The sequence below is a fragment of the Tauraco erythrolophus genome, chromosome 9 (assembly GCF_009769465.1).
Source record: "Tauraco erythrolophus isolate bTauEry1 chromosome 9, bTauEry1.pri, whole genome shotgun sequence".
Lineage (NCBI taxonomy): Eukaryota > Metazoa > Chordata > Aves > Musophagiformes > Musophagidae > Tauraco > Tauraco erythrolophus.
In genome coordinates this window covers 40,654,029-40,670,338 of record NC_141473.1, presented here as the reverse complement: position 1 = coordinate 40,670,338, position 16,310 = coordinate 40,654,029, and the positions used below count along the sequence as shown (strand labels likewise).

At 42.9% G+C, this 16,310-nt stretch overlaps 1 protein-coding gene across 2 annotated transcripts in view; it reads left to right on the top strand.

Annotated features, from left to right (window-relative positions):
• The window catches only part of PRKG1 (protein kinase cGMP-dependent 1), a 528,936-nt gene that overhangs the window by 435,957 nt on the left and 76,669 nt on the right, over positions 1-16,310 (top strand). For both annotated transcript variants that reach the window (XM_086616279.1, XM_086616278.1), the window contains exon 8: positions 15,747-15,812. In XM_086616279.1, the coding sequence (XP_086472405.1) occupies positions 15,747-15,812 (66 nt within the window). The remainder of the gene's footprint in view (positions 1-15,746; positions 15,813-16,310) is intronic.

The following is a 16,310-nucleotide window of genomic DNA, read 5'->3' as shown; positions in this document are numbered from 1 at the left end:
TCCACTACACCAGGTTGCCGAAAGCCTCATCCAACCTGGCCTTGAACACTTCCAGGGATGGGGCAGCCACAACTTCTCTGGGCAACCTGTGCCAGTGCCTCACCGCCCTCAGAGGGAAGAATTTCTTCCTTAGATCTACTTGAAATCTCCCCTCTTTCAGTTTAAAGCCATTGCCCTGTGTTCTGTCACTACCTGCCCTTGTCCAAAGCCCCTCTCCAGCTTTCTTGTAGCCCCTGTAGGTACTGGAAGGTCTCTCTGGAGCCTTCTCTTCTCCAGGCTGAACATCCCTAACTGTCTCAGCCTGTCTCCATAGCAAAGGTGCTCCAGCCCTCAGATCGTCTTTGTGGCCTCCTCTGGACCCGCTCCAACAGCTCCATGTCCTTCTTGTGTTGGGGACCCCAGAGCTGAACGCAGCACTGCAGGGGGGGTCTTACGAGAGCAGAGGGGCAGAATCCCCTCCCTCGCCCTGCTGCCCACGCTGCTCTGGATACAGCCCAGGACACAGTTGGCTTTCTGGGCTGACAGCGGACATTGCCGGCTCATGTTGAGCTTCTCATCTCCTTGTTCCCTACACAAGTTTCTTGGTCTTCTGGCTTTGTCTAGCTTTGTGTTATCTGATGGAGGCTGGCAGATAAGTACCTTACACAAAGTAGGTCTGCAAGGCTCTAGTTTCTAGAACTCTTCTGATTTGCCAAAAATTTAATTGAATTGTCCTTGAATGTGGTAATTAACATTTAATAAATCTTAAAGACGCTCTTGTCCCCCACTGACTGATTAAAATAGCCATGTACTGTGTGTGGTAGGATGCTGGGGCACTTATTTTTAAATGAAAAAATTGGTCGCTTCATACCTCTGGGTTGTTTCACAGAGGGAATATTATTAATTACTTGCCAGTGAGACACTAGTTCATTACAATAGTACAGAATAAATTACAAGAATAATTAGTTTAAATCATTAATAGGTTTGTCAAGCAAGTAGGTATTAACATCCTAGCATCAGCGTTACGTCACTCAGATTCTGCTTGAGTCTTTAATTTCATCCCTACTAAACTCAAGCCACATTTTCAGATTCAGATTGGATATTAGGAAAAAATTTTTTACCATGAGAGTTGTAGAACACTGGAACAGGTTGCCCAGAGAGGTGGTGGATGCTCCATCCTTGGAGATGTTCAAGGCCAGGTTGGACGAGGCCCTGAGCAACCTGATCTAGTTGGAGATATCCCTGTTCCTTGCAGGGGGGTTGGACTAGATGACCTTTGAAGGTCCCTTCCAGCCTTAATCATTCTATGATTCTATGATTCTATGATTTTGCCTACAAAAATACCAATATTAATTCCCATAAACAACTGCATTTGCTCTTCTCTGTCTCTTTGGTCTTCTGAAAACACTCTACTAAATCATAGAAGTATTATTGAGTGATTTCTCTGAGAGACACTGAGCACACTCCAGATGGCATGGATCCACTGGAAATGGTTTTTCCCATCAATAGAGGCTGATTTCTAAGCGTTGGTACCAGCTCAGTGGTGGACAACATGCTCCTGGAGGGCTGTCAACAGCTCTGACCGCTGTTGATGGACCCTGCTGCATCACCCTTGATGGAATACAGTGAAATTTGGCATCTTTGCCTCATGCTCTGCCCGCTGCGAGGCTGACAGGTGATGCATGATGAATATGGCTCACTTAAAAAAAAAAAAAAAAACAATGTGGCCTACAAATGTGGATAAATTCGGATTGGCTTCTTCTTGGGGTCCCTTGTATTTTGCTTTTTAGTGCAAAATTGCCTTTATTTTTCTCCACACTGGCTCTGTGCAATGGTGGAAAAGCAAAAAAAATGCACTAAAGTGAAATGAAAACTGGTGAAGATTTGAATGGAGATAAAAAAGATGAAGTAAGTGGAAAGAGGATGCGGAAAAAAAGAAGCGTTGCAGGCACAAGTGGGAGAAGTCTTTATAACTGTGGCTTTACAGAAAGAGTAGTGGACACCAGAGTCATGCCTGCACGTGCAGAACACCCCAGCAGTGTCATTTGCAGGACTTTTAAGACTCAGTAGTTGTAAATTTGCAAGTAAATTTTGCTGTAGAAGCCGCTTACAAGACAGAAAGTTCCACTTTGACACCGTTGGCTCCGGTTGCCTACATGGGCCAAACGGACGTCACTCCAAGCAACTCAAAAAAAAAAAATCTCATAAATAGACATTTTTCTGATACTTTTATCAGTTTGACTCATAGGAAGTTGCGGTATAATTAACACCAGCAGAAATTTGGAGTTGGTTTGCTTAAATAGAGGACTTTCACTTTTATCTATCACAGTCAACATGTTGCCCGAGGTCTTTGTGGTTGTGGCAAGAATTCAATACCGGAGCAGGAGGCAGCAGCGGTGGTTTCGGTAATGAAAAGGCTGGAGTGATGCTGTGCAAAAGCCTGCTACCATACAAACCTCCTTTTGAAAAGAAGTGAAAATGAGCATTTCTGGAAAGGAAATGAAAAGTTTTTAAGTGAATAAGGTCATGTTCTTCAGATCGCAAGGCAGGAGAATGCACAGATGAGTATTTCTGAAATCCTTGTGTAGATACAGGAAATGTTAACTTTTGTGTGTAGGAATTAAACTGGAAATATTTATTCCCTGTTTCTAAATAGGGGACATTTATATTTATTCTGAGTCAGGATGATCTAGTCTAGCTTGCATCCTTGTTGGATAAGCTGATAATATGAAGAGCCCATTTCTGGCATCGGTCTGTAGGATCAGAGTGTTACAGTCGTGATGTGTGGGGTTTGGTATGAAAAGTAAATGCAAGAAAGTTGTAAATCCCTGGATCTAGCCCAGACTCGTTTGGCCCTGTTGAAGCTCAGGATGTAAAAATTAAAACAGCTACTAAAAATCTTGAAGGCAGGAAAGGAAAAAGCTTGGAAGGGAAGGAACTGACCATGCAGAAACCACTGTCACCAAAGAACCGTAGAATCATAGGATGGTTTGGGTTGGAAGGGACCTTCAAGATCACATAGTACCAACCCAGAGGGAAGAATTTCTTCCTTAGATCTAATGGAAATCTCCCCTCTTTCAGTTCAAAGCCATTGCCCCGTGTCCTGTCACTCCACACCCTTGTCCAAAGCCCCTCCCCAGCTTTCTTGTAGCCCCTTTAGGTACTGGAAGGCTGCTAGATCTCCCCAGAGCCTTCTCTTCTCCTTGCTGAACAGCCTCAACTCTCTCAGCCTGCCTCCGTAGCAGAGGTGCTTCAGTCCTTGGGTCATCTTCGTGGCCTCCTCTGGACCCGCTCCAACAGCTCCATGTCCTCCTTGTGTTGGGGACCTCAGAGCTGAACACAGCACTACAGGTGGGGTCTCACAAGAGCAGAGTAGGGGGGCAAAATTTGGATGCAGCCCAGGACACGGTTGGCTTTCTGGGCTGCCGGCGCACATTGCTGGCACATGTTGAGCTTCTCATCCACCAGCACCCCCAAGTCCTTCTCCTCAGGGCTGCTCTCAATCCATGCCCAGCCTGTGCTTGTGCTTGGGATTGCCCCAACCCGTGTGATTCCTCATGAGACCTGATGTCTCCATGAAAAAATCATCTGTTAAGATTGAATTACAGCCATTTCAATTTATTTTTTCAATTCAGTTTGTAATTGTGAATAAGAACTGGGCTGGAAATGAAGTTTCACTTACATGTTCTTGTGGTCCTCAGGTAAGCTGTTAAGACCTGAGGGATCGTTTGGTTGGACTGTCAGTAGAAGACCTGCTGTGGCCCCTTGGCCACTTGCACCTCCTTGCGCCTCGTGTCCTTCTTGCTCTTCAGAATGAATTAGCAAAGGAATGGTCCGTGGCACGTACCGAGGGATGCTCGGTGGGATGTCACATAAACCCAGCACGTTTAGTCATTGTCAATTTTGTGCTTTCAAGTGTTAGCACATGGGTGAACAGCCGAGGTGAGGATGCCACTTCTCGCAGGTGTGGAGGCAGATGCCCCAAGTTCTTCTGCCACCTTCCCTGGTGGCCCCAGATTTTGGAAACGGGAGGCTTTGGCCCGTTTCTCACCCATCAGCGGAGATGTAACGTCTACGAAGGGTCAAAGTGTTCATGTGGGGTTTGTTAGCTGTTAGCTCTGAGTCTGGGTAGGTGCTGTTCATCAGCAAATAATGTATTATTATCTTTATTTATATGTTCTATATGTATATAATATGTATTCTATATAAAGATATATATTATGTATAATAATATATAATATATATTTTATGTACTACTAGAAAATAATGCATTATCATGCATCTTTAGCAAAATGCTGGGTAATATTTTGCTTTCTTATGCCTTTAGCAAACAGCTGGCTTTAATTAATGTGTCATCAAATGATACCGAGGGACTCGGATCAAGTCTTTGAATAAGATAGCAGTGGTACCGAGATAAAAGGTTGTTGAAATCCCCGTCGTTTAGGTCATTTGAATTTTGTGCAGAAACCAGGAAATGTTCTTATTTCTATTTTAGTACTGAAAGGGGAAGGGAAAATCTGTTTTCTTGCAGTTATGTTTAGTCTTTTTCTGTGGGACCTGAGAATCCTTATCAACATTTTTCGGCATCGCTGCTGTATGATAAATGAAATTAGGGCTCAGCCCATGATACTCACTTTAGAGTATGACCCAGAGACTCGAAATAACCCCAGTCCCCACCTCAAACACATTTCATCACGTGCAAAGAATGGTGAAAAAAAAGCCATTAACAAATATTTTCTGTTTAACTTACTGATTGTAAGCGCAAAACAATATAATTTTGTTTCATGGATTTTTCTAAAAAAAAAACAAACAAAAAAAAAACCAAACAAAACCACTGCATTTAAAAAAAAAAATGTCTTTGAATCAAAAAGTTTACAAAATATTGGCCTTTATTTTGCCTACAGAAGCCTAATGGGAATCACTCCGTGAATGCACATGGGAGTAGCTCTGGGTAGATACAGTTTTATTTATATGTATAGAGGAAAAATGCAGTTCCATTATTTCATTGTTAAATCAAGTAAAATATGGTTGGAAGCCAACCTGCTTTGATGTTCTCAAGCATTTTGTTTAAGTTTTGGCTCATATTTCTTCTTCAGCCAGATGGTTTTTTAAAACCTTTGTTTACATTGAGGGTGGTGAGGCACTGGAACAGGTTGCCCAGAGAAGTTGTGGCTGCCCCATCCCTGGAAGTGTTCAAGGCCAGGTTGGATGGGGCTTTGGGCAACCTGGTGTAGTGGAGGTTGTCCCTGCCCATGGCAGGGGGGTTGGAACTAGCTGATCTTTGAGGTCCCTTCCAACCCAAACCATTCTATGATTCTATAATACAAGAGGGAAGAAAGCCCAGACCATTATTCTTTGTGTGTGTTGGTGAGCGCTCAGGTGTCGTGTCCTCTGGTTTTCCAGCATGTGGGCATTCTCTAGCAGAAGCAGAGGGTCGGTACCAACCGCAAAGCACCATATGTATTTCTAGCACAATTCAGCTTTCAGACATAGCCAGTCGTTTCCTTCTGAAACAGATTTAGAAGAATAAATCCATCCACCTCCACGTTAATTAGCAGGAACTACCTCAACGTAACACGCCATGCAAATGAAGATGTGTGCTGCACAGCCGCTTCACCATCCAGGGCGATGTTTTTCCACAAACTCCATTCTGGAGTGATTTTTAAATCATAGAATCATAGAGTGGTTAGGGCTGGAAGGGACCTTCAAAGGTCATCTAGTCCAACCCCCCTGCAAGGAACAGGGATATCTCCAACTAGATCAGGTTGCTCAGGGCCTCGTCCAACCTGGCCTTGAACGTCTCCAGGGATGGAGCATCCACCACCTCTCTGGGCAACCTGTTCCAGTGTTCTACAACTCTCATGGTAAAAAATTTTGTCCTAATATCCAACCTGAATCTATCTCCCTCTATTTTAAAACCATTACCCCTTGTGCTATCACAACAGGCCCTCCTGAAATCTGCAGAGAAGTTAGTTGTGAGGTGGATGGGACTGCCTGGAGTAGCAGCAACTTTGGGGTGATGTTTGGTTGAAGTTGGGATTTATTTACAACATGGTTACTCAATGAAGACAACAAATGCTGCCTTGAAAGAACTTTCCCCTGCCCGTCTGGGCTCCGTGTAGGTAGAGCGTGAAACCTCTTTTGGCTTTTTCAGTGCTTCTCCCAAGTTTTTGGCTTCTCCTCGGGCTGCAGCGAATCGATTTTTCAGGTTTTTCACTTTGTTTTCTGAGACTCTTATTATTCTACTCGCCAGACTTTACGTGACTGTGTTCAAGGGGTTTTTTTAGTAAATATATTAATGGTGATAGCGCATAATCGAGGGAGTTTTTACCAGTAGTTATTGTTTAATATGTACTGTGTCCTTTTTTTACTGGTGAGATTGTTCATTAAGGTCTGTGAATGCTTTCTAAGGGATAAAAAATAGGTTTCTTGGGACAGCATCTTTCCCAGGCAAAACATCTTTTGCTTTTTCCCTTCGGTTTGACGCGGTGTTTAAGCCGTTATATTGTGCTCCATCAGAAATGGAGCCTTTCCGTAGCTCGGCAGGTTTTGGGATTAGTCAGTGGTTGCTTAAATGGTGAAATCACGAGGGTGTGCAAGCTGAGTGTCTGAAAGCCAAGGGGATTTCTAGCCCTACCTTCACCCCTTTGACAGACAAGACGAGGATGAAGGGTTGGCCATGTGTGTTGTCTAGGCAAGCACGGATCATTTAGGATGTGGTTCTGGAGTCATCCCTAAGTGAGCGTATGGCTGTGTTGGTGCCTTAGACTGGTCTTGAACTTCATTGTTCCCTCTTGGCCATGTGTTCCCATCACATCCCTTTCCCTAGTGCTAGTGGTTGCTGCACTGATCTACCAGAAAACGAAACCTCCAGGAGGTTTGATAGATCAGTTCAAGGTGATCACAAAGCCAGAGTAGAAAATCTGCTTCGTCATGTGCAGAAAGGAAAAAATAAGACTGAAGAAAACGACCAGGTTTACGTCTTTATCGATGATAAACTTTGGCCATGATTTTCCTCTTCATGCCATTCCCACCATAAAATCACACCGAGAACAAGGAATTGAGTACTCAGACTAAAATAGGGCCCCATCAGCACGTCAGCGCCGCAGACCGTGCTGTTGCAGAGGGATGCTCTAGTTGGCTTTGCAGGAGTTAACCTGACCATGAGAGGAGTCAAGTGGACGGTGTGGAGCCCAGCATGGGCTGATTTAGTCTCTGTAGCTCTTCTGAATGCTGCTGGTACCCACTCCAGCTGGCTGAACGTTGGGTCAAGTGTCTCCATGCTACAGCTTAGAGTAGTGCTCAAATGAAAGCGCAAACTGGATGGGAAGCACAGGTGTGCAGAGCTCAGAAGAGCTAATTGCATCAGCAGGAGGCTTTGGGAAGTTTGTGGAGGACACTGATTTTTTGCAAGAGCCCCACTAGCTCGTCTGGAAGCTATCTGTGAAACGTTGCTAATGAGACATGAAGAGGCTGCAGAAGAAAGAGCAGCAGCAAGTGCCTCCAGCGCCCTTGTTGCATTCATGTCGGCAGGTGCCAGTGTGATCCTTCACATCATTAACTGTTGGTGTCCACAATATTAATTTTGTTCTTCTAGTCCAAGGTGTAGGGTTTGGACACTTTCTGCTCTCACTCATGATGCTTTTGTTCCCGCTATCGATACGACCTTTCATGCAGCAAATACGAGAAAGGGTTTGCTGTAATTAGGCAAGCAAAACTCATTCTGGGTGAAACTGGATCCTGAGATGGGTGCTGGTAACAGGGTGCTCCTGTACTCCTGGACACAAGGAGGCCTAGATCTTGGGTCCCTCGAGGGAGTCCTGCCAGGAGCAGCAGGAGATGGGGCAGAGGCAGGGCTAGAAGGAAGGCTACAGCATGAGGCATGGTCCATCCAGGAGATGAGACATAAGCTGTCTACATGGTAGATCCAAGATCCGTCCAAGACATAGGGCTAGAGACAAGGGACAAGTCTATACCTACAACTGAGAGTCCTAGGCTGAGCTGAAGTGAGCAGATGATGTTGGGTGAAAGTCTCAGTGAGGCTGCTCAGAGCAATTAAAGCCTGTTGGCAATGACAAAGGCTTTATTAACATAATCTTAAGTCCTTGACATCCATGAAAACAGTTGGTTAGTATGGAAGAAAGTCAGAGGATTTGTGGGATAAAGGAGGGATGCAGTGAATTTGGCCTGCAGAGTGAGGAAGAGATGGGTGGACCCAAAGGAGTTGGTAACATGGAGAGGAAGGTAGGATAGGCACTATCACCAGGGTGGGGACACTCAGATCCACTGGCACGGGCAGAGTATTGACCATTGGAAGAGATAGATAAGACCATGGTGCAAACTGCATGTCTTAGGTGGGATTGTGGTGACCCAAAGTATAGGGGAGTGGGAATTTGGTGCCCAGGAATCTTGGTGGTGGAGGCTGGAAGTGTCAGCCAAGGACAAGCGGTAGTGAAAAAATAGCTCCCACGGCTGGTCATCTACATCTTGCTGCTGGCATCCAGGAGGAGAAGCCATAATCCCATTCCAACTTCCCTTCCCTCTTCGCAGCTCTTAGAAATTTAACAAGAGCATTGTTTAAAATACAGTCTTTTTTTTTTTTTTTTTTTTAAAAAAAGCCATGAATTCACAATAAACCCTTAAAACATGTTCTTGACTCAAAGAGCCTCTTATCGTTTGCAGATAGGCCAGACATCCTTGAGAGGAGACGTGGTTTCTATAAACAAATACATTGCCCATGGCTTCAGCGTGACAAAGGATATTTGTGCCAGTGCTCTCCTGCCCAAAGAAGCTGAGCAAGAAAAAGAACATAAAAGTCATAGAAATACTTGAAGGGAGAGAAAAAAAAAAAAATCTCGGCTATGTAAGAACTTCAGCCTGTAGGAAGCTGTTTTGGATGGAGTCGTTTCCACTGATCCAACTAAAGACTTGCCTGCAGGGTTGGGGATCTAAACAGAGTGGTTCCAGCTGGGAAGGCTGGCCCAGAACCCAAGTTAAGGGATAGCCTGATCGCTTTATGAACGCGCCGACGCAGTAAAGATGTTAAGCCAGATGGATGTGACCTCGTTAATTCTTGATGAGAAGCCAGCTGCCAGTTAATCACAGGATCATGGAATGGTTTGTGTTGGAAGGGACCTCAAAGATCATCTGGTCCCAACCCCCCTGCCATGGGCAGGGACACCTTCCACTACACCAGGTTGCCCAAAGCCTCATCCCACGCAGGCATTTAATCCCATTCTGCTTTAATTAGTACTATTTTTTGGACAACATTTACCTGCATTACATCTATTGATATCAGCACAGATAGTCTGATGACGTAACACTTGTTAATTCAGCAGCATCACTATGTCACATCTATAACACCGGTAAAAGTAACCGGAACCATCTTCTGCGTAGTTTCTTCTGTCCGTAGACCCAGGGGGTCACACAGTAAATTAAAGCATTTTTCTCATCATAATGTAGGAATCAAATAGTGAAATTTAGCATTACAGGGAAATACAGGAAATGCTCATATGTAGAGAAATATATAGGAATCTAGTGAAATATAGGAATAAGGTAGTGGAATGGCTTGTTCAAGGCTGGGCTGTAGGCAACAGCGAGGCAGACAAGGGAGCAGTCGCAGTCCTGGGCAATATTTGTAACAGCAGTTGTGTCCCCAGGTCTATATGATGATTGCAAAAATTATATCTTTCCATTTAAAATTAGGACATTTGCATTAATTCCAAAATAAACTTGATTTTATGTAAACTGGACTTGATTTTCCATCATTCATGAGACTGCAAAGAAGGAGAAGCCATCAATCGTGATGGACCACATCACCATTCTGTAGGTCTGCATTGATTTGACTTCAGCAATGGCTACTGGGAGAGGAGAGTGCAGTTGATGGTCCCATGAAGTCAACCTGCATTTTTGCTTCCATGTGTGTTAGATGATCACAGCACTCAAAAGGATAGTCCTAACTTTTCAGATAAAACTGTCTAGAGGTGACACCTGTCTTGATCAGACTGTGTTTCTTGGGAAGAGCCATGGCCACCCTATCTAAATGGTCTTGTAGACTGTCAAAGGGCTATTGACTGCAGCAAGATCCCAAAACATATATTTAAGATTGTTGGTTTTTTAATTTCTCTAAAATTGATGGTGACAACCTATTTTTCTTTGACCAGGGAACTGGAGGACCTTGACCAGCCACCAAGAGTAGATGGGTCATAGAATCATAGAATGGTTAGGGTTGGAAGGGACCTTAAAGATCATCTAGCTCCAGCCCCCAACCAAGGGTCAGTGTGTGGTCCTTGGTAGTTGCTCTGCAGAAGCTGGTGCTGCGCAGGAAAGGTCTACGGTAGAAAGTTCAAGTCCTATGGGACTTCGGGAAATGAGCCTTTAGATCATTTAAACTTGAGAATGGTGCTAATGAGGGTTTCAAAGAAAAGGTGGAAAGAAACAATTAGGTCTTCCCTGGTGGGTTTTAAAAATTTGCCGCAGGAAGACTGTCCGGACGCTCGTAATTTGCTGATATTCAAGTTCTTTAATACATTTTCCCACTTTCCAGCACTGTGCAGTTGACCTTGTTACAGTATTTTTAATGAGGTTGATTTAAAGTCTGTAGGACAAGTCATGTTGGAAATAAGTGAAAGGAAAAAAAATTATGGGGAAAATCACTGAAGAGCTTGAGTTTAGTGGTAAGAGCTCAAACCCCAGCATCTCTATCTCCCCATATTATTTTGTTGGATATTTTCTTATTGCACCTTCGCTTTCGCATGGGAGGTAGAAATGAACTTGATTGGATATTCTGAGGACCACATTTGGCAATCTTCTGAAAACCAAACCCTAGCTCCATCCTTTAAGGAGAGGGGTTCACCTACCTGGACACCCCAAAATGTCTCTACTATATTTTAACTTGAAATCAATTTTGACGGATGAAATGCCAGTCTGGAGACGAGCAGAAAAAACGTAGCTGTAAATATGTTATTTCCCACAGCAGGATACTGGCACGTCCTAATAAATACTGGTTTGTGCCGGGTCCAAGAGGGACCAATCCTAAAAGCTGGGCGAACGTCACGCCAAGGTTGCACCAGTTGCGTCCATCTTCTGGGAGGACCCCAGACGGGTGTTTGTTGGCGACGTGACAGCAAGTTTCAAGCAAATATAGTGATAGATTTTTTAATTAAATCATCCAAATGTAGTTTCTGTTTATTTGAAGAATTATATGGGGGTTATTAAGGTGGTAGGAGCTGTGAGAGCCGGTGTTGGAGCAGGACTTCGATGAATTAGGGGATGTGGGAAGGTGAAAAAGAAAAAAAAAATGGGAATCATCGCGAAGATTTTTAAATCTAAGTTAAATTTTTACAGCAAATCAGCCAACAGAGGCTGACACATGACCTTATCTCTGATCAAAGCTGCCTAAATATTTTGTATTTGCATTTTCCAACACAGCTTTATAAATACCGGCGTCAATACACTTGTACCAGAAAAGTTCCTGGAAATGGTTAAAAAAAAAAATACAAATCTTAGTTCTTAAGTTCTTAGCAGCTTGTCGGAAGCAAAATTGTTGAAACTTCCCAAGTTCAATGTGGTGAACTGGGTGACAAATTCCAACCAGTAAAAAAAAAAAAATATATATATATATATATTTAATCTCTTAAATGATCTGCTCCTGTTCATGGTGATGTGCTGACACGCTTTGGGAAAGCTTTAGGAACGTGGAGAACGTTGTCATCTAATTCCACCATGGGGTTAAGGAGCAGCAGTACAAGGTCTCCTGCCGCGGTTCGGAGACACGTGCCCGGGGTGGGAGCCGTGCCCGGAGCAGGATTCCTGCAGCCTGTCCTTCTTTGTGGCTCCAAAATACCTTCTGCTTGGATTTCTCCATGATGTACCCTAGAACCAGCCCCCCCACCAGCAGCTGTGACCTTTCTCCAGGTCTCAAAAGTTTGAAGCTGGAGGAGCTGTAGAATACCCGAGTTCACCCAGAGGACAAAACAGAGTGAAGGATTGGAAGGAAGCAGGAGGTTTCCTTGGGGGGGAAATGGTGGAGGCAACGAGTAGCGATGGAGTATTGGGAGAGTGACGGCGATTCCTCTGAGGAAGAGCGCTATTTCTCGGGGAGCAGCGATGCGTACTCCGGTGATGAAGGCCCAAAAGTGTCCGAGTCAGTGCTGGCAAGCAAGGCGGTTGCTCGTGGTGTTTGATGGTGATGGTGTGCACGGTGGATATTTACTGGTTGTAACATCCTGCACTGCTCATTACTTCTGCATTTAGTGCCGTGCACTGGAAATAATTACTAGTTGCATTTGATGCCATGCACTTTTAGTAAGTACTTTGGCATTGAATGCTGGGAAGTTCTAATAATTACCTGTTGTGTTTAATGCTGTGCATTTCATTAACTACTTTTGCATTTCATACCGTGCAGTTCTATTAATTACTGTTGCATTTAATGCCATGCACTTCAAATAATTACTGGTTGCACTTCAAATAATTACTTGTTGCATTTCATACTGTGCACCTCTAGTAACTACTTTTGCATTTAATGCCATGCAGTTCTTTTAATTACTCTTGCATTTAGTGCTGCTCACTTAGAAGAATTACTTGTTGCACTTAAAAGAATGACCTGTTGTGTTTAATGCTGTGCATTTCGTTAATTACTTTTGCATTTAATGCCCTGCGCTTCTAATAACTACTTGTGCATTTAGTGCCGTGCACTGGAAATAATTACTAGTTGCATTTGATGCCATGCACTTTTAATAATTACTTTGGCATTGAATACTGGGCAGTTCTAATAATTACCTGTTGTGTTTAATGCCGTGCATGTCATTAACTACTTTTGCATTCAATACCATGCACTCCTAATAACTACTTTTGCATTTAATACCGTGCAGTTCTATTAATTACTGTTGCATTTAATGCCATGCACTTTAAATAATTACTTGTTGCACTTAAAATAAGTACTTGTTGCATTTCATACTGTGCACTTTAAAGAATTACTTTTGTATTTGATGCCCTAAACTAATAACTACTTTTGCATTTAATACCATGCAGTTCTATTAATTACTGTTGCATTTAATGCCATGCACTTTAAATAATTACTTGCTGCATTTCGTGCTGAGCACTTCTAATGATTACTTTTGCATTTAATGCCGTGCACTTCTAATATCTACTTTTGCATTTAATGCTGTGCAGCTCTTTTAATGCCTGTCACTTTTAAACTGTCACATTTAATGCCATGCACTTCAGATAATTACTGTTCCATTTGACATGATGCAATTCTAATAATCACTTGCTGCATTTATTTAATGCCATGTGCTATAGTTGGTGGCCGCCTGTATGATAAATAAATACATATATTACCTTTTAAAACGGGGAGTGACGATTTGTTTTGCTTGAAGGTGACCGAGGTTAACTGGCAGATGGGTGGCATGGCTCTGGGTGTATTTGTCATTTTTGGTGTTGGCAGCATTTCAAGGTCTGAGCGTGTCTCGTGTTTCACAACTGATGCACATAAAGGGTTGGACATTTGTATAGACCTGAAAATACATTGATTTATTTTTTTTCTTCTTTTTTTTTTCCTTCTGTTTTTAGAAACTTGTTGAGATTTTTAATCGTGCTTGCAGCCTGATTGGGAAACGTGCCCTAACAGGAGAGCGTGAGAGGTTTAGGTACCCACTTAGAATCCATTTAGACTGTGGAAACGGAAAGCTTTGCCCCATCAGTCTCTGTGTTCAGTGGCAGGGGACAAGTTGTAGGCAAGGACGCATGGGTTGGCTTTGGAGGTACCCCAAGATAGCGATTTCTTGATTTAACACTTCATATATAAGCTACTTTATCATTAATTTAGAAAAAAAACCCCGTTTTTTCTCTGACTTATCAGTTATTTCTGCTCGTTCAGAACATAAGGAAACCTCAGAACTGCGGGAATTTCTGCATTACTAAAACCCTGCCAGCCCTCTGGTCGGCGTGTTGGTGCAAAATGAGATGCCCTTTGGGAAAGTGCCTTTGTTCTACATCAATGATGCGCTGATTAAAAAGATGGATTCAGTAGAAGACAGTGGAAATCGTAGCAGTTGCTTGAGCTTTTTCATCTCAGATGTTAGGGTTTAGTTAAAATGTTGGAGCTGAAGCCGGCGATAGCTGTGTGGTACTTGTCTGTAATCCCACAACTATAATACAGAAACTATAATCATGTCTAAAATCTATAGCTATAAAGGTAGAAACTGTCTCTTTGGGGCAGAAGGGAGATAATGGGACCAGTATATTAAGTTTTAACTGGAATTAATGACCAACCAAAGAGTCTGCATACTCATTTTTAATGTATTAATACACCAGCAAAAGTTGGCTACAGCAATTTCATGGGTTATTAAATATTATCGTTCCTTATCCTCTCTATATTTACCAAAGTTTTAGAAGTTAATAGAAATAATTGTCTACTGCTATTTGGCTACTTCTTTCTACTTGCTTTAAATTCCCATGATTCTGTTTATCGATATGGATAAATTAGCACTAATACACGCTTAATTTCGTTGAAAATAGACTCAAAGGCAGCGTTTGAATATTCATGTTTCATTTTCATTTGTATTTCTGCTTGCTCTGTTTTAGAGATATTGAAGATAGCTTGAAGTAATTAAAGTCAATTAATTAATGATTAACTTAAAGGGAGAGTGCACATTCCTGTATGCACGTGCACCACGGTGCTTTTTTTTTTTTTAAGTTATATTGCTGCTTTAATACCACAATCTTTAAACAGAGGAACTGCGATTTCTAACAGCATTTTTAAATCTCATTTTCCACTTCAGTGGAAACATACAGTGGTTTTCCAGTCCAAATGAATTAAATGCATTTAAAAGAGGTGGGTCTCTTTTGCCTGGAATCCACTTACCCTTCGTACGTGGAAGGGTTTGAATTGGATTTGGATAAAACCGTGCCTCCGAATCCTGTACAGTTGTTTGACCGACACAGAAAATGCAACGACATCTCTATAATCCTGATGAAACACCAAATTGATCTGATTCAAATGAATTAGCTTCGTATTTTATAGCTTGGGCTGTAATAATTCTCGGTGGGGTGGGGAAGGGGAGAACCCCAAGCATTTGGTGAGGAAGACAGAGAAGAAGGTGTGCAGAGCCTGATACTACGTGCCATATTTTTAATACCTGAAAAGCCGGCGAGAAGTACCAGCGCCGTGTTTTATTGACACCGAGACCTTTCAAGAGTTCTGTCCTAATCAGGCTCCTTTTATAGACCCAGTCTCAGCCCTTCTCCGTGCTCAGAGAGCAACCACATAGCAAGTCCTATAACCTACCGTACACGTTGTACCTACTCCGAGTAGCAAAGCTGACGTCCTACTTAACTGGATGCTCCGTCTTCCAATGCTGAGATATTATGTAGGTTTTTTCAGGAGAAGGGACGTGAGCCAAAGTCTAAATGTTCATAAATAAATTTATGTGAGTAGCTAATATGTTGATGGAATGGTTTGTATGCACAAATATGCATAGTAAGAAATGAGACTTTGCATAAAAGAGATGAAGAGCGGGGGCTGATGCGTGGCTCGGTGTCTTATTTACAAAGGGAACCTGCTGCTGTTTCTCCACTCCCTACGTGGTTTTTAGCTCTCAGTGTGCTTGAAGCCTGTGGAGACAATGAACATCTGTCCAAGGGAAAAGCTGCAAAACCCAGAAATGTCTTTTTGAAGTGCTTTGGGAATGAAATGTGTTTGGAAAGGAGAAGACGGTCGTGAAAATAGCGCAGAAATGTGCTTAAGAAATGTGTTTCTCTTTCAGGGAGGATGTCAGAACAGCCAACGTCATCGCGGCTGAAGCGGTAACTTGTCTGGTCATAGACAGAGAGTAAGTACATCGTTGTCCTGCCTTGGGGTGGGGTGTATCTCCAGTTCACACCTTTTTAACTAGAGCCTTTGATCATTTTCTCTGTAGAGGTCGTTTAATTTTGAGTCGCACCTTCCCAATATGTTACATGTGTCCATAATTAAGTAGAGGGAAGGTCTCCCTAAATCAACCAGCCAAAGCTCAGTAGTGCCAAATGGAGAAAACTAAAAAGCACAGAAAGACAAAATGGAAAGAGACGGGGAGATAGCATTGCTGTGGAAACGAATCCAGGCGTTCCGGTGGAAGACAGATTGAGTTTGCGGCGGCAAAATGTCACGAAAGGCATCGAGCTTCTGGCAGACGTTGTAACGAGCAAGATGTTGTTATTCTAGTCCGTGTGGGGATGGAGAGCCCTCGTCTGAAGGACATAGCCCTGCTTGAAGCTCTGTGGCTCAAAGGAGATAGTGGAGATCAACGGGTAAAATAAGGACTTTTCTGTCTTATATGAGGAGCTTGAAG